Raw genomic sequence first — 17834 nt, 5'->3', positions numbered from 1 at the left:
TAACGTATTATTATCAATATGTTAAACTTGATATTGTGTAATTATTGATATTTTACATGTATTTCACTATAGTCTGAGCCTTTGACAATATATCGCCGGGTACGTGACAAGGCTCACAGAAGACAGAGCGAGAAAAGCAAATGCCTAAAAATGATTCCAAAGAAAGAGTGAGCTACTTAAATATTTTTATTTAGAAAAGACGGCAAGGCGCCGTGGTGAGGGCAGTCAGTGTCTTGCAAGAGGTCACTTCGACATTAGCGAACTCGATTCAGGCTTGTCGAATTTTGCGATAGTTTTAATTTGGAGTGAACGTGAGCTCTTACAGCACACTCAAGGAACCTATCGGAACAGTTTGGAAACAAACGACAAGGTGAGTGTGTGCAATATAAAGTGATTTGTAATGTGAAAGTTTTCAGCAAGCTAGCTGAAATAATTTCCTTTCACTCCGGTTCACCCTCAGTTGTAGCCTATATTATAGTCGCCATATTCTGACGCCTCTCCAGTGTGGTGGTTCAGTGCACATGTGCGTAGAGTCCGCACTTGACGTTGGGCTGTTCAGTACATTCAGACTTTACCCAAAGGCAGGAAGGATGTATTTGTGACTATTTGTGCTTCCAGCATTGACCAGATGCAGCAGTTTCTATCAAATGTCTATAGTGCAGTGTTTCCTTAGCAAATGCAGAAGCAAGTGCACTTAAACATTGTAAAACAGGCCTACATGCTAAGAGTAAACCTATAGGCCTAAATAACCTGTAAGTGACTGCAACATAATTTTGTCACCATATCATAGGCTGCCTAAATATGACATAAACAACGTAAAATAATATTTAAAATAAATTATTTCAGCGAGTTAGCCCTTATTTAGTTTGATGAAAACAAATGGCAGCTGTAAATCCTTTTTTATTTTATTGTATTTTTTTTAAATTTCGGAATCGGATCTGTGGTGGATCACTTTCCAGCTCGCGGTCGGCAGGGTCGCACGTTGCGTCCGGCGCGGGTTTTCAGTTTCTCGAGGGGAGCGGAGCGTGTGCGCGTGCGCGATCGCGAGAGCCGAAGACCCTCGTCGCCCGTGCCCCCCCCCCCCCCCCAACCCCTCCTCCCCCCCCAACCCCTCCTCCTCCTCCTCCTCCTTCTCCTCCCACGCGCCGGGGACGTCGGTACGTTTCGGCGCATGCGCGTCCGGATTCATGTCAAGGCACAAAACTGGCGCTGCGTCGTCTCCAGCTCTACTCCGGTAAGCATTTCACGGGCGTTTTGATGCTACGCCGCGTTTAATTGGCCAAAGTTTCGCGCAACTGTCCGTGCCGTATAGCTCGTCCGCAAGAAATAATCCGGCTCGCCGGCGTTGTTCTTAAGTGTAATTTAACCGGGGGAGAGGCAAGCAGGTTTTTTTTTTTTTTTTTTTACCCCGCCTGAGATTTCTCCCCCTCTCCGCCGTGGCAGGGTTCTATTGCCTCTGCGCTCGCGCATTGTTTCGCTCGCTCTCTAATGGCGGACGCGAGGCAGTGCTACCCACCGACTGGAGGGGCAAATTGCCGTCTTGTTATCCATCCTTGTTTTCTTTTGCAGCTGATTGTTTTGCGTGTCTCCATGCCTGTTCAACTCAACATTTCTCAGAATGCGCTTTGGTCGTTTCGTAAATTCAGTACCTAGGCGTTATAGTTGATGCTCAGAACAGCACAGCGCCCCTTCAGGTAGCCACGTGTATGTGCTTTTGATTGCCTGGGGTAAAAGCTCTGGGGTAACTTCCGAATTAAATGTTCACTCAAGTGTAATAACAACAATAACTTACTTGGAAGTCATTTCATATGTCTTATGAGAGTAAAATGATTGTTGTTATTGTTTTGCAACATTGATCAGTAAGCTACAATTGTGGTCTCATTCCCACAAGAGTTTACATTTTGTCACAGTTTCTGATTATTGACGTGATCATCCATGCTGTTTCCTGGTGATTCGTGTACTTGGAGGCTGTCACGGTGCTACGATTATTCGCGAATAACTTGCGACCTTTCCCCCCCCCGTAGCTAATAACAATGGCGCAGTCTCGCAGGCTCTCCTCCCTCTAGTTCCACGCTAATCCAGTGGCTGCATGCGCAAGGGGAGGCCCGGGGTGGGAAGCGCGAGCACACCGAGCCGACACGCGCTCGCAGCTTCGCCCCAGAGGTCCTCGCTCCGCGTGCTCGCACGTTATCGTGCGGGGCGAAGTAAGTTTTTTTTTTTGGTTTTTTTTTTTTTTTTTTTTTGGTACCCCCCCCCACCCCTCTCAAGTTTTCAGGGTAAAAACCGAAGGCGTTTAAGCGGAGCGCGTTGACGTCGTCCCCCGGTTGCCTTGACAGTACTCGCAGCCGTGGTCCAGTCTGTAAGGAAGCAAGTTTTATTCGACTGCATAGTCAAGGACACAGCCAGGGCTTTCAGATTCGACACACCCGCTTTGGAGCACTAAGATTTGATAGAACGAACCGACTTTATCACGAATGACCCCAGTCGAGCCACATGGAGCAACTTGGGAGGATACGCGACGGACAGGCGATCTGCTGCACACTTGGTCGGCCGCGTGAAATCATCGCGACCGTCCGACTCGAGCCGTCGCCTCTCGGTCACCTCCATTAGCGCATGCATCGAGCCTGGAAGCGCGGGTGCCCGGTCTCGGGCTCCAGTACCTTCTTCCACCCCGGACGCGCGTGAAGGCCCAGGGGCTGCAGACGTGCAAGTGTGCGCGTGTATGAACGCACGCAGCACTCCTGCTCTGCGTCGATGCCTGCGGGAGGAGTCGTCGCTCACGTTGCACCAAAACGTTGGCCCACGAATGCGTTTGAAACGGCTGCGTTAAAGTTAAGAAAGGCTGGACTTTAAAGATCACCGTGCACTGTTTATTTTTTTTTCTTTTTTGCGCTCCTGTTTTGAATGATGTGATATCCGCAGGATTCTTGGCGCACAATCCAGATGTTTGAGTGCATCTCTTGGTCCTAAGGTATACATCTCATGGGGTGCACATGCGCTGCTATAGATCCCGGCGTGGATCTGCGGCCTCCAGGCCTTTGCGTGCTCGTATTCGGTTCGTGGCGCACAGTAGCGCGCGTTGATCGCCACAGGCCTTTGCGATGTTGAGATCGCGGAAGGCTGCAGTGTGTCGACAGGCAAACGAGCGTTTGAACAAAAAATATTTTGACGCTAACCGGCCTCAGGACGAGTGCTGACGGTGATGGATGTACGAAATTCACGGTGAAGCCACAAACTACTTTCGATCCTCAAGGCTTCAGAGTTTGAATGTTAGTGCGACCTAGGTTTGATGTTTGCTTTTTGTCTCTGTATGAAGTCATTGTTATGTATTCTAATGTACAGGGGGTTGTCGCACATTAGGAAATTCGGTTGAGCTAAATTATTGTGTGGTGGTGCCAGTCCTGTGTGGGCCCCAGCTGGTAACATGTTAACGCAAAACTAATTTAGCCAGTTGCCGTTTGTCTTGGTGGGCCTGATGTGGCCAGTCTTCTGTCTCGCCATTACACATAACAAGCTTGATTTGCTGTTGGATATTCTGTTGCTGTCTTAAGGACTGTCCCTGGATGCTCAGATTACCACGGTAACCATACATGCCGAGTAACCAAGAAGCCCCATCACTGTAGTCGTACAGCAGCGATGCGCAACACAGGGGTGTTGTAAGAGAAGTGGTCCTAGAAGCAGAGTATGAAAGAGTAGATTGTGAAGAATCAAGGATTTTTTAAAAAGCCTGTTGCTCTGAAGCCTTGGCAGTAATAAGTGGGTAATGGGTCAAAAGAATTCAGCATTAGATGCAAAAGAGAATTTCTGTGGTTAGGTGTGAGCTTAAGGTCCTCTCTCAGTCTACATCCTGAAGCTCGTTTTTATCATAATAGATTTTTGAATGAGCGAATTCAACATTTTCTTTATGGCTGAACTGATAGTGGAGTCGTTCGTTCGTTCGTTCGTTCGTTAGCTCTCTAGTCAGCAGCAGCTTTTCCCGTCATTCCCAACCGTTGTATTTGTGCCGACAGGTGGTTACCTCAGCGATGGATGGAGACTTGGAACAAAGGGCAGATGTGGAAGAGGCCAAAACGGAGGAGGGGTCTGTAGAAACCACACCCTCCACAGATCTGTCCTCAGATGGGCAGCATCAAGGTGGGACTGGCGCCATGACAACAGACCTGCCCAAAGCTCTGGAGGATAACGACGACGACGTGGTGTTAGTGGAGGGGCCTCCGGCTCCCTCTCAGGGGGGTGCGCCACTACAACCGGCTCCCTCTAGCACCTCGGCACCTGTCGAGGCCCCCCCTGCTGCCAAAACAACAGACTGCGTGGAGTCGGATACCGCGGCAACCGTGCCCTGCAAGGCGCCCGCTCCACCCTCCTCCACAGCTGCTGCGGCAGCCGTAACCACGGCACCCAAAACCCAGAGCGAGCCCATCGTGATAGACGACGAGGAGGATTCCGAGCAGAGAGCGTCTTCCCCCCCATCCTCGTCCTCGCCGGTTCCCGGTCCGGAGAGGAGCGCTTTAAGCAGCACGGAGCCGGACTCGGAGATAAAGATCGCCAGCGTCACCACGCTGGGGGGGGCGTGCCCGTCCGAGGTGGCCCTGTCGACGGCCGTGGAACCGCGCGCCTCGGAGGGCATGAGCCTCAAGATCACGAGCGTGACCTCGCTAAAGGCAGACGGCGGGGCCGCCGCGCCTGGCCTGGGAGAGGAGGAGGCAATGGAGAACAGTCTGCAGATCAGCAGCGCGTTCAGCCTGAACCCGGATGCCCAGCCCAACCAAGGACCAGCCGGCAGACCCTCACCGACGTTCAACCCCGGACGCGTCACCTCGACCGCACAACCGGTGCAGAACGGAGAGACGGGCACGCACCAGAGACCCGGTAACGCTTGCCGACCGTCGACTGCCGTTCTGGACTCGTTCTGGTTCATTAGTTCTTGTTTCCTGTTCTCTAGTAAATCCAGTCGATAGCTTTAATTTTAGTGTTGCTGGATGGTTGAATAAAATCAGCATATTTGTTTAGATTGTTATCATTCGAGTCATGTTTAGAGGTGATGTACAAAGATTGTGTATGAGACCCTGTTTTTGCAATTCTTTTTCTATTTATTAGTAACTGAACCAGTTTTACTTGAGCTGATGTTCATAATTAATGTATTTATCACAGTGAAGTTCATCAGATGGACAAGGCAAATATTGATCATTTTACTCCGAATTTTCATATCTTTTTAAAGCTGGAATCTATATGCAAATGTCCATCTGATGGGGATGGAGCTCATAGAGAGTGGGTGGACAGACTGAATGTTGGGCGGCCTCTAACATCACCTTGGCGGCCTGGTTGCTGGCAGGCTAACCGTAATTTAGCCATTTGCTTCTCCTTTAGTGATGTATTCAGATTAATTCAAGGACAAGTGTCTAGCTGCTTAAAAGTTGGGGGACATTGAAGTTTTATCATGCATTTTAATGGAGCATGTCATGTAGATTAATTTGCAGATCCTAACCGGATAATTCAATCCTTTGCTCTCCTTCAACTGCCGTTTACAAAACGTTGAAAGTCGTGGCTTGTTTGGAAAACGCGGCGGAACCCATCGGTCCGGCTTAAACAAGCTCCCCCCCCTCCCCCTTAGACTCCTGGATCTCTCAGTCGGCGTCGTTCCCTCGCAACCAGAAGCAGCCGGGGGTGGACTCGCCGTCCCCGGCTGCTTCTCTCCCTAAACCGCCGGGCCAGTCGTCATCCGGGTCGCAGCAGACGCCACCGGCGCCGCGGACCATGAAGGTCACCTGCGCCAACTGCAAGAAGCCCTTAAAGAAAGGCCAGACGGCGTACCAGCGCAAGGGCTCGTCTCACCTCTTCTGCTCCACCACCTGCCTGTCGGCCTTCTCCCACAAGCCTGCGCCGAAAAAGAGCTGCACCATGTGCAAAAAGTAAGGTCCCACAGATCGGTACGCTGCCTGTCCGTCGTTGGCTTAAGCGAGTGCCGTAACATATGAACGCGCCAAGTGTACTTTCTTTTCACACCAGGGACATCACTAGTATGAAAGGCACGATCGTGGCACAGGTGGACTCGAGCGAATCCTTCCAAGAGTTCTGCAGCACCGGCTGTCTGGCTGCATACGAAAATAAACAGAATCCGCCGAAGAACGTTCTCAAAACCAAGTGCACTGTCTGTGGAAAGCTCACAGAGGTCAGATTCAGAGCAAGTCTCCGTGGTTATGCTTTGTTTTGTTTTTTTTGTTTCTTCCCGGTCAAATTCATTTACATTTTCCGTACAAATCCATCAGGAATGTGCGGTTCTAGGTCCCCTATGTATTCTATATGTTCTACAATGCCCTAGTTTTTGTGCATGTGGGAATTTTTCACCTTACGCTTGGATAAAACAAAATGGCTGGCGTCCTCGTGGCTTCCCGTTGTTACGACACGTGTGTGAACGGCTTCTCTCAGCACGCGTGTGTCTCTTTCAGATTCGGCACGAGGTGAGCTTCAAGAACGTCACGCACAAGATCTGCAGTGACGCCTGTTTTAACCGCTACCGCATGGCCAACGGGCTGATCATGAACTGCTGTGAGCAGTGTGGCAACTACCTGCCCAGCCGGGCCACCGCAAACCACTTCATACTCGTCGACGGCCAGCAGAAACGCTTCTGCTGTCAGAACTGCGTCCGTGACTACAAGCAGGTAGACGTCGCCTGGACCTCCTCTCCTCTGAGTAGTGCAATTTAAGCTTTTGATTTCTGAAACGCGCAAACTCTCCCATGAAGACTCGTCTCCTGAACGTTTAAAAACAGAATTTATTCCCATTCCTGCAGCCAGTACTGACAGGTGTGTGTGTGTGTGTGTGTGTGTCTGTGTGTCTGTGTCTGTGTGTTGGTAGTTGTGCCTGAGTTCACCTGACGTTTACCTGAATGAGTTTCGTTTGTTTATGTGCTTCCTACCCGAGGCTCATGGGAAAATGACCCAGTGCAGCGGTTGCAAGACGATGTGCAGATCGTTCGAGGTCACTCACGGCATCGGGCCGAGCGGAACCATGGAGCCTTACTGTTCTACGGGCTGCTTGAATAAAACCAAAATCGCAGCAGTTGCACAGAGTGAGTAGCGCCACCCCTGACCCCTGCGCGCCGCCCTCTCGCCAAAAATGCCGTTTATTTGGGTCTAAAGGAATCTTTTGACACCACTTAGTCCGTGGTGTTTCTCCATCGGTTGTTCTGAAGGAACAGCCCCAAGTTAAAATTCATGTTTGAATTCTGTCAGGAGAACTTTGTGGAGGGCGTAACTACATTACGAAATGTTTGCAGATTTTATTTAACTACACGAATAACATGCATTGAGGTGACAGCAGAACACGCTAAAACGTTTAAAGTTGATTAAATTTAAGATGAATATTAGATTCGTATCTTGGGTTGCTCTCTGGGAGATTCAAAGATGAAACTTTTATGAAAAGTAAAGGCTGAGACTTAAAACATGATTTTAACACGTTTAAGGCTTTTCAGATTTTATAATAATGGGAAAATATATTTTCTAAGCTTAATTTTATTAATAAGCTTTACTAGCAGTGTTCATAAATTGGTTGTCTCTTCATTTTTATTTTATGCAACATTCTTGGACTTCCTGAATGATGCATTTATTTTATTTGAGTTGTCATGACAAACGCATTTAAAATGCCGATATCTGTCTGGACACCTGTTGCTACACATTTAAGGAAATGCCTGTAGTTAACGTAGCCCAATTTGGGCTTTGGCATTACACTTTAAACATTTGCTACAAAGCTTTGTTATATTTTAAAAAAAAAAGTGCATTTTTTACTTTACACTTTCTGATACAGTGCAATTAGCAGTTTATACTGTTACTAACTGCACTTCTTGTGTGTGCTACGCAGTACCGTTGAACCCCGCACGCCACACTTCTGTTTATCTCGAACTGCAGGCAGCGTTCGCTACGCTCGCTGTCCAAAACGGCCTTGGTCAACCGTGTTTGCTCATCTGAAATGTTTTGGAACCTGTTTAGCTGGGAATGACCCTCCTACTTCCCCTCTGTTTTGTAGCTGCTGAGCCAACCTGTCATTTCTGTAAGAGAAATTCTTTACCTCAGTATCAGAGCACCCTACCCGAAGGGAAAGTCTTAAACTTCTGCAGCCCGCAGTGTGTGACAAAGTTCCAGGTACATCCCCTCCCCCGATGAACACCCCTGCATGCGCGCTCCGAGAACAAGGCCTGTAGATCCGCACACCTGCATGCTGTCGTTGGTAGCTAGGTTTTAGTTTATTTAAAAATGCACTCCCAAATAATCAGACCCAAGCAGAACTTTAGCGAACCTCCAGCTGTCAGCGGAGAGACCTGCCGGTTTAAATACCCACGTGCACGTTCTTTGGTTTCGGTGGGTTTTTTTTTTTTTTTTTTTTTTTTTTTGGGGGTTTTTTGCAGAGTGCCACCACGCAGGTGTCTGCCAATGGCCAGCTACCCTCGCCAGCGTCCGGCGTCCAGCTGAAGTGCAGCTACTGCAGAGGGACTTTCAGTCTGAAGCCCGAGACACTGGAATGGGAGGTGAGGTCCTGACGTTCTCCAACCATCGCGGGAGGTGCCGAAGGAGGAGTCGGTTCGTACGTGTGCGTAGCGGCGGTTTCCGACGGGTTCGCCTGATCGGGTTTTTTTTTTTTTTTCTGACGTTCAGGATAAGGTCTACCAGTTCTGCAGTAAAACGTGTTGTGAGGACTACAAGAAGCTGCACTGCATCGTCACCTTCTGTGAGTACTGCCAGGAAGAGAAAACACTTCACGAGACCGTCAAGTTCTCGGGGGTGAAAAGACCCTTCTGCAGCGAAGGTAATCTCGCCGTGTGTCTCCCCCGTTCCGGGTAGCCTTACGAGTAGAAAAAAACCCAAAACAACTTCAATGTGTTCTTATTGTATGTAAATGTCTGCGAGGACTGTACGGAGCTCGTGGGTGTGGCTTTATGGACAGGAAGTCGTGCGTGGAGAGCCATGCCCACTTGCTCTTCTGCCTGTGCAGGCTGCAAGCTGCTGTTCAAGCAAGACTTTGCGCGACGCCTCGGCCTCAAATGCGTCACATGCAACCACTGCACGCAGATGTGCAAGAAGTCCATCACCAAGCAGGTGGACGCCGTCAGCAGAGATTTCTGCAGCGAGGCCTGTGCGAAGAAGTTTCACGACTGGTACTACAAGGTGCGCAGTGGCTCTCTCTCTCTCTCTCTCTCTCTCTCTCTCTCTCTCCTGTAGTCAGCCACATCCACCCGACGTGTTTTCAGAGTGTGGCTCGTTTCGCAACTGTCCAGTGATTACAGTCTAACCGCTGTTCATATTCAGAGCTGTCGGCGTCGATGCCTTTTGTAATACGAGGACGGCGTCCCACCCGGGAGGGGGGGGGGGGGTTGGTTTCGTGCGTTGTCTCCGGCGGACGTTGGCCTGAGACCTGAGTTAAAGGCGCGTTTCTCCTGCTTGTCCACTAGGCGGCGCGCTGCGACTGCTGTAAGCTGCAGGGGAACCTGACGGAGTCGGTGCAGTGGCGCGCTGAGATGAAGCACTTTTGCGACCAGCAGTGTCTCCTACGCTTCTATTGCCAACAGAACCAGCCAAACATGATCACGCAAAAGGGGCCTGAAAACACGTCTTTAGGTAAAGACACAAACCACAGAAACCAAGAGTGCTCTGCCCTTGGAGTATTCAACTGTGATGGCATTTCTTTTATTGTTTTTGTGATTTTTTTTTTTTTTTTTTTTTTTTTTTGTCCAAAAACAGGATTTGGAGGACAAACCCACGCGTCAAAGCTCACAGTGAGTGTTTTTGCGTTTCATTGTTTATTTGTAGCGGTTGGGGAAACGGTAGAAATGTTGGCAGCTGCTGTAAATATGACCCCCCACCCCACCCCCCCCGGTCCCCAGCTGATCAATCAGGGGCCCGTGTCCTACACTGGAGGAGGAGTCCTCAAGGACGTCAAGAACAAAGCCGTCCTGTGCAAGCCTCTGACCATGACCAAGGCCACCTACTGCAAACCTCATATGCAGAGCAAACCCCTCCAGACAGGTAGAGTCTGCCTCCGCGGGGCGTCAGGGTGTTGTCAGGCGTGGGCTCAGCTGCCGCTCGAGACTAACACTGCGGTCCCTCCCCGCAGAAGAGGACGGTTTGGAGGGCTTGGTGAAGGAGCTGGTGCCCGTCCCTATCCCTGTCCCTGTCTATGTCCCAGTACCCATGCACCTTTATGCTCAGGCCACACCCACACCTGTCGCAATACCTGTACCGGTAAGAACGTCCCTCTTAGTCGCTGAGTGACTGGCGTGAGTGCGTCTCCCTCTGCTGGTCAAATGTCTTTTGAATGGTTTAAGGTAGTAATGTAACCACTATGTTTAGTTCTGGACACTTATCTGATAACAGCATGGTGTCTTTCTGCTGACCATTGGTTGCTAGGTAACCACAACAGACTCCACTCTGAAATGCTATTGGCTACTTTATTGGCCAATATTAAAAACATGAACCAATTGCCAGGGGTTTTTTTTTAAATAGAATATTTCCGTTCACGGACCCTGTTTAGCGTTCCGTTGCTCCTCTAGTAAAGCATTCCTGCGTGTGCGTTTGCACCCTAATGGCAGAGTTGACGTGACGTGTCCAATTCCCGTGTCCCCCCCCCCCCCCCCGGCTCGTCGCAGGTACCTGTACCTGTGTTCTTGCCCACGACGCTGCAGAGTGCCGAGCAGATCGTAAAGACCATCGACGAGCTCAAAGCCAAGATCCCCACGGACCCCCTGGAGGCCGACCTGTTAGCCATGGCGGAGATGATCGCAGAGGACGACAAGAAGCCGGACTGCTCGGGTGCGACGCGCGTGCTGAATCCCATTTGTGTGGTTCACGGCACAAGCCGTTGTCAGGGTTTGGGTTAAAAAAAACGTCTTGGGTTTGTGTTTACGGGCGCGATAATGTTTACACCCAGCCAGAACGGTGATTCTAATAATACAAGTCGCAACTTTGTAGGAATGGATTCTAGTGGCCCTCTGTCCTGAGGGGTGTGTGTGTGTAGTTTGTGTGTGTGTGTGTGTGTGTGTGTGTGTGTGTGTGTGTGGGCAGAAAGCCACATCTGTAGTTTTGGGGGCTGAGGGGGACACTTTAAGCTCCTGGAATTCCGTCTCACTGTTTTTAATCCTCCCGCCTTTTCAGAGGTCAAATGTGCGAGGAACAGCGGAGGTGTGAAAAGGAAGCGGGTGAAGAGTGAGATTGGCGGGAGCGGGTCGGAGGAAGACGAGGAGGAAGAAGAGGAGAAAGACGAGGAGAAATACGAGCCAGAGCTGGACCTGGAGACCGACCTTCCTCCAGGTACGGCCGTGCGCCGCGAGCGCTCCGAGGTCACGTCCCGCCCTTCGGGTCAGCGCGGTCGCGGAGAACATCGAAGGTTTGGCCCGAGGGATGGCTGTCTGGTCCTCTCTCTGGACGCCAAATGGCGCACCCGTGTCCGGTGATTAGAACTTGACTGCTGTCCACATCCTGAAACGTGGTGTTGAGTGCTTGAAGTTACGAGGACACGTCGCATCTTTAATTCTCTTTCCAGTCCTGTCCCAGTACTGAGTACTGCGTTGCAGTTACTGCCTGGAATCTTCTTGAGCTTGTTGGCCAGGCCGCGCTGATCCCTGTGGTGTTCCCTCCTCAGCCTCAGAGCCTGTTCCCGTCCTGGAGGGGCTCGATGCAGAGATGGGCTTCACGCTGCCCCCCGTCCTGGCCGACGAGAGGGAGGAGCCGCCCCGGCCCGTCACCCGGCGGAGGCGGGTACGTGCCGCGCCCCACGCCCATCAGTAGCTCCTCCCGTGGCCGACTTGGACGGCGTCTGCCGATTTAGAAACCGATTGCCGTCCGCGCGCCGATGAGCAGCGCGAGGGCCACGACGGACGCCCGTCCTCGAGTCGGGAACCGTGTGGAGTTTTATTTGGGTCGTGCTAACGGCTGAGCTTCTGCCACAGGGCAACAAGAGGAAGACCCTGGAGGAGGAATTGTCTCCGTGCCTGTCCTCGTCCGCGGACGCCTCCTTCCCCCTGGACACCAGGTACGGCCTCAACGCCTGGAGGAGATGGGCGTTATCGTCGCCGGCAGAGACCACAGACGTGGAAGAGGAAGACCTCAAACAAGGTGAGTGGTTTGGCCTCACGCCCGTGGAAGTGCAGTGGTGGCTCAGTGGTTAAGCTGCTCGACTCGTAATCAGGACGTCGCCGGTTCGAACCCCACTTCCGCCGAGCCACCACTGTTCGCAAGTCTCTTTGGATAAAGGCGCCAGCTGAAGGCTGTTAATGTGTCCGGTGATTATAACTTGACTGCTGTTCACATCCTGAAATGTGGTGTTGACCGCTTAAAGTTATGAGGACGCGTGCGTCTTTCATTTAGCTGGCGAAACCGCGCCGTAGTCGATGTGCGTTTTGAGCTTGTTTTTGTACTACTAGCGATATACCGTGAAATGTGATGGATAGACGACGTTCTGTCTGTGTGTGTGTGTGTGTGTGTGTGTGTGTGTGTGTGTGTGTGTGTGTGTGTGTGTGTGTGTGTGTGTGTGTGTGTGTAGTGACTCCAGCTCGGTTGAAAGGCGGCCTCCTCTCGCTCAGCTCGGCGGAGCTCAACCAGGCTCTGTGTCGGTTCGTGCAGCAGGTGCGTCGTCCCAGCGGCGAGCGCTATGCCCCGGACAGCGTCCTCTACCTCTGCCTGAGCATCCAGAAGGTTGGTCCTGCCTGCATGAGACGTGGGACGCGGGATCCCTGCACACGCAGGGGTTCAAGTCTGTCGTTGCAACGTACCCGGCGTCGTCGTGCGTCATCTGTTACCGTGGATTTCATCATCGTTGTTTGGAATGCAGATTTCTCTGCGCTGTGCCAGGACATTTTTCCTGATGTTTTGAGCCAGTCAGCCCTGACGCAACCAAGCTGCGTCAGTAGTGTGGATGGTCCGCGCTGGTAACCATCACTGCTGTGTGACGTCGGCTCAGACGGAAGCTCTGGCTAAACACGGATGACCTGCGTGTAGGCCGGAGAAAGTCCGGAGTGTCCACACAGTCGCGCAAAACAGGCCTAGGGAATGCCAGCCACCCATGATTCACGCAGTAGTCCAAGGGTGTTGTGGGTAATAGTCCAGTTTAATTTGAGCGTCCTTATCGGCCACGTAAGGACACGTGCACCTCAGTGCCCTCCGATATAGTGCATACAGAAAGTCTTCAGTGCTTCACTTTTTCCGCATTTTATGTTACAGCCTTATTCCAAAATGGATTAAATTCATTTTTTCCCTCTAAATTCTACCCACAATACCCCATAATGACAAAGTAGAAAAAGTTTGTTTGGAATTGTTCCAAATGTATTAAAAATAAATAAATAAATAATCACATCTACATAAGTATTCACAGCCTTTGCTCAGTACTTTGTTGAAGCACCTTTGGCAGCAATTACAGCCTCAGGTCTTTTTGAGTGTGATGCTACAGGCTTGGCACACCTGTTTTTGGGCAGGTTCTCCTGTTCTTCTTTGCAGAACCTCTCAAGCTCCATCAGGTAGGATGGGGAGCGTCGGGGCACAGTCATTTTCAGATTCCTCCAGACATGACGCTTGGCATTCAGGCCAAAGAGTTCAATCTTTGTTTCATCAGACCAGAGAATTTTGTTTCTCATGGTCCGAGACTCCTTCAAGTGCCTTTTGGCAAATTCCAAGCGGGCTTCCGTCTGGCCACTCTACCATATGGGCCTGATTGGTGGAGTGCTCCAGAAATGGTTGTCCTTCTGGAAGGTTCTCCTCTTTCCACAGAGCAATGCTTGAAGCTCTGTCAGAGTGACCCTTGGGTTCTTGGTCACCTCCCTGACTAAGGCCCTTCTACCCCGATCACTCAGACTGGCCGGGCGGCCAGCTCTAGGAAGAGTCCTGGCAGCTCCAGACTTCTTCCGTTTACGGATGACGGAGGCCAGTGTGCTCATTGGGACCTTCAATACTGCAGAAATCTTTTTGATACAATCCTGTCTCTGAGGTCTACAGACAATTCCTTGGACTTCATGGCTTGGTTTGTGCTCTGACATGTACTGTCAACTATGGGACCTTATACAGACAGGTGCCTGGATTACTGGACTTACCACAGGTGGACTCCAATCAAGTTGTGGAAACAACTGAAGGATGATCAGGGGAAACAGGATGCACCTGAGCTCAATTTTGAATGTCAAGGCAAAGGCTGTGAATACTTCTGTACATGTGATTTTTATTTTTGTTTGTAATACATTTGCAAAAATTCCAAACAAACTATTTTCACTTTGTCATTATGGGGTATTGTGTGTAGAATTTTGAGGGAAAAAAATGAATTTAATCCATTTTGGAATAACGCTGTAACATAACAAAATGTGGAAAAAAGGAAGCACTGTGAAGATTTTCCGGATGCGCTGTATCTGGAATTCGCCACTTGCGGTGCACGTAGAGGGAGGGTCACTGTGTTTAGGAGCTTTACGTCTTCGTGATTTCACAGTTCTTCCTACAAAAAGGGCGTCATTCTCTCACTGTTGCAGTGCTCCCATCATTTTTTTTTTTTTTTCTTCTAATCTTTTATTGATTTTTGTTTCAAGTATTTGCAGGACAAAGGCAGACCAGATGACCTGTTCAACGACCCCTGTTACAGTATGTTTGGAGAGGAGCTGAACAAGGTCCTGAAGGACTGGCAGCCCAGTGTTCTTCCTGACGGTAAACACGTTGTGGCTGTTGTTGACTGACTGTCTGAAGCTGTCCTGTGATTAGATCCGTTGCTGTTCACATCCTGAACAAAAGGTGTCGACTCAGTTCAAATATGAGGACTGCTCTTTGCGTAATGAATTATTCTAGCGCATTCTGAGAACATCCGGCCTCGTCAGATCTTAAGTTTGTAGCGTTTGTGTGTGTGTGTGTGCGTGCGTGCGTGTGTGTGTGCGCGTGTGTCCAGGTTCTCTGTGGGGCCGGGTGGAGGAGTCGTGTCTGTGGAGCAGCGGTCAGCTGGGGGAACACTCCGCCTCTGTCCTGCTGCGCTCCCTCGTCTATCTCAACACGAAGTACTTCGGCCTGCGCACGGTGGAGCAGCACCTGCGTCTCTCGTTTGCCAACGTGTACAGGCCCAGCTCGTCTAAGCCGCACAGCCACGACACCACCGTCTGTATCTGTATCCCCTCCATCTCACAGGATCAGCACGGTACCTTCACAGCTTCCTGCAGTCCAGTCGCTTTCAATTGCCCCGTGCATCAAACATTGCTCCTTGTTTATTGGTGGTAGTAGTGGTGGTGGTGGTGGTGTTAATAATAATGGTGATGATACTGCAATTATTATTATTATTATTAATTATTGTAAGTATGATTGTTGTTGTTAATGTAGGTATTATTATAGTTGTTGTTGTTGTTGTTGTTATTATTATTATTTTTTATTATTATTATTAATTATTGTAAGTATGGTTGTTGTTGTTGTTAATGTAGGTATTATTATAGTTATTATTAATTATTGTAGGTATTATAGTAGTAGTTGTTGTTATAATAATAATCATTATTATTATTGTAGGTAGTATTATAATTATTAGTGGCTGCGCTGGGCTTAAGTGCTTTAGTAAGTTCACTTGCGATGAGAGTTAGTGTTAAGATAATGGAGGCCAGACATTGAGGCGTGACCCGTGGCCGCCTCGCCATGTGAACAGAACCTACAGGAAGCAAGAGGAGGCGTAAAGAGGGAGGCGACTCGAACTTCGAGCTGGAGGACAGTTGGAGAGGCTCCGCCCACTGCCCCGTCAGGAAGCACGAGTGTCGTCTGTATGAGCTGTACCTGTCCAAGTGGTGAGTCACCCGAGCACGTCGCCGTCTCACGTCAGATCCGGAACGCCGTGTACGAGACCTGGATGGAGGAGCTTTCTCCTGAAAAGACAAATAATCACCGCATGTAATGAAGAGCGGAAACTAGATGCCTAATGTTTGTTTGTTTTTGTTTGTTTGTTTGTTTTGAGTGCTACTGACTGAAGTTTCACGGTCATTTCTTCCTCCAGCCCCGAGTCCGTGAGGCAGAGGACTGACTTTTTCTACGTGACGTCTGAGCTCTCCTCCGAAGCAGAAGGGGCGCTGTGGTTCAGCTCGACTCCTCTAGAGAAGCGCGTCCTGGAGGGTGTCCTCACTCAGGTCCTCCTAGTGAAGGACATCTACAGAGAGAGCTCCCCAGAGGAGGAGGGCGTGTAGGGACAGAAAGACCGAGGACTCCTGTACCACAGAAAGAGCCATTATATAACGTCACTGTCCCTTTAACGCCGCCAGTCCCAGTCAGGCCACGGGCGAAGAGAAATACCGTATGTGAGGACGCGAGAGGTTTACAGCCCAGTGCCGACTCAACCAGTGGTTCCAGAAGCCAGGAGACAGGAGAGTGGTGCTTTTCGTGAGAAGTTACCCAGAGACTGCTGCTTTCTTCCCGTTTTGTTTGTCTGTTTTTGTCTGGGTTTCTTTTCTTTTTTTCTTTTTTTCTCCTCCCCTCCCACCCCTCCATTTCTTAAGGAACTCGAGTGTATGTGATGTAGCATTACTTACGATGCCCAGGGCTGCTGTGCTCTGTACATATTTCTGAAAGTAGTGGGTTTAGCGAAAGATGGAGTGTGTGTGTGCGTGACTAAAAGGAAAAAAAACAAAAAAGATCTGAAATACTATAAATAAACAGAAAGGAAACAAAACACCCTTAAAATGAACTCAACAATGCCTTCTTAAGATAAATATTTATTTATTGCAGTTTGTGATGTATGTTTAAAGTCCTTTTTATGACAGAACTGTGCGTGGGTGGGAGGGTGAGTTGTGTGCATGCATGTGCGCGCACTTGGTGATTTGTGTGCGCGCGCGTGTGCTGTGATGTTTCCCTCACTTTCTTTAAGAAGAGCAGAACCCTCTGCAGTCCTGGATCACACGTCCGTGTGTCTTTCCCTGTCTACTAGTTTTGGCGCTGAGCTGTTGCTAAGCAGGCTTAAGAGGAAACTGGGTTTTTCCGTTGGTGGTTAAACTCTCTAGTTTGATCCAGTTCCTTTGAATAATCAGGGTTTTTTTTGTTTTGTTTTTTATTCTCCTGTGATTTAGATTTTCCCTCCTACCTTCACGTTTGGATGCTTCTTTATTACGTATTAAATAAACAAGCACTTAACAACGTGCAGTGTTTGTTCTACACTAAGGTTTTGTGAATGGTAGAGCACGTAAAATGGGTTCTGGACCTTTGCAGGATTTGAAAATATATTTTTAAAGAACTTTTGTGGCTGCAAATGATGGTTAGACTTTTGTTTAATGAAAATTCTACTCTGAGATGTGAGGTAGGAGTATTATTATTTAAATCCTGAAAATGGTTTCCGTTGGTCTTTTTATTGGAAGTTTTATTTATGTCTTTTTGTACCATTGAATTAAAAGCGACTTTTTCTCCATCATGTAAAACCCACCTTTCAGGACTGCCCTGATTTCTCTGCCTTATCGATGTTGGACACAAACGTCCTGGGGGTGCGAAGTGGTCCATGTTTCCTCGTTCGATGCAGATGTCTTTAGGATTGGGCTCCGATTCTGTGGAACCTCTCAGAACTTTATGACCGGCGCCGGCTTCAAGTCGCGTAGCTTTAGGATTAGATCGTCACTTCTTGTGACGTATTAATGTGGGATTATTATAATTTGGTGGGGTGATGTTAATCAGTCCCTCTGCCATGTGTGTTGGCTGGAGATGGGGTCACTTAATGTTTGTTGGAGGTAAAACCTTCACAAACTGCTGCGTTTCTACGACTGACGTTTGTCTGCAGAGGTTGTTAGACTAGGCAAAATTCAGGTGTGAAAAAATACATTAATTATTCATTTAATAAATGAATAGTAGTAAAAGAATAGTCTACCAAAAAAATGA

General features: G+C 49.3%; 1 protein-coding gene across 6 annotated transcripts; it reads left to right on the top strand.

Annotated features, from left to right (window-relative positions):
* Positions 1-73: 73 nt before the first annotated feature.
* On the top strand, positions 74-17387 carry zmym2 (zinc finger, MYM-type 2). Of its 6 annotated transcripts, none has more exons than XM_035522836.2 (23): positions 74-370; positions 4011-4869; positions 5612-5909; positions 6007-6169; positions 6447-6659; positions 6856-7069; positions 8023-8138; positions 8402-8521; positions 8649-8799; positions 8986-9158; positions 9443-9608; positions 9732-9766; positions 9875-10016; positions 10105-10232; positions 10637-10799; positions 11142-11297; positions 11629-11744; positions 11936-12101; positions 12529-12680; positions 14549-14663; positions 14899-15141; positions 15634-15769; positions 15976-17387. In XM_035522836.2, the coding sequence occupies exons 2-23, from the start codon at positions 4026-4028 to the stop codon at positions 16160-16162; spliced, it is 4197 nt and encodes a 1398-aa protein (XP_035378729.2). In that variant the 5' UTR covers positions 74-370; positions 4011-4025; the 3' UTR covers positions 16163-17387. The 6 variants fall into 6 exon arrangements, with proteins under 6 accessions (XP_035378729.2, XP_035378727.2, XP_035378725.2 ...); XM_035522834.2 differs by lacking the exon at positions 74-370 and adding an exon at positions 1109-1234 and having other exon boundaries at positions 6922-7069; XM_035522832.2 differs by lacking the exon at positions 74-370 and adding an exon at positions 1109-1234.
* The last annotated feature ends 447 nt before the right edge of the window (positions 17388-17834 follow it).

The sequence above is a fragment of the Electrophorus electricus genome, chromosome 9 (genome assembly GCF_041902795.1).
Source record: "Electrophorus electricus isolate QZ-2024a chromosome 9, ASM4190279v1, whole genome shotgun sequence".
Classification (NCBI taxonomy): domain Eukaryota; kingdom Metazoa; phylum Chordata; class Actinopteri; order Gymnotiformes; family Gymnotidae; genus Electrophorus; species Electrophorus electricus.
The sequence above is the reverse complement of the archived record's forward strand: the minus strand, read 5'-3'. Positions and strand labels throughout refer to the sequence as shown.

What these genes read in the sequence shown, in the direction of transcription:
- zmym2 (XM_035522832.2), top strand. Translation starts at nt 1,172, where the DNA reads ATGCGCGTCCGGATTCATGTCAAGGCACAAAACTGGCGCTGCGTCGTC. An exon ending in GAGCAAACCCCTCCAGACAG is followed by an intron (nt 10,017 to 10,104) that starts GTAGAGTCTGCC and finishes CCCTCCCCGCAG; the next exon opens with AAGAGGACGGTTTGGAGGGC. An exon ending in TCTGCCTGAGCATCCAGAAG is followed by an intron (nt 12,681 to 14,548) that starts GTTGGTCCTGCC and finishes TTTTGTTTCAAG; the next exon opens with TATTTGCAGGACAAAGGCAG.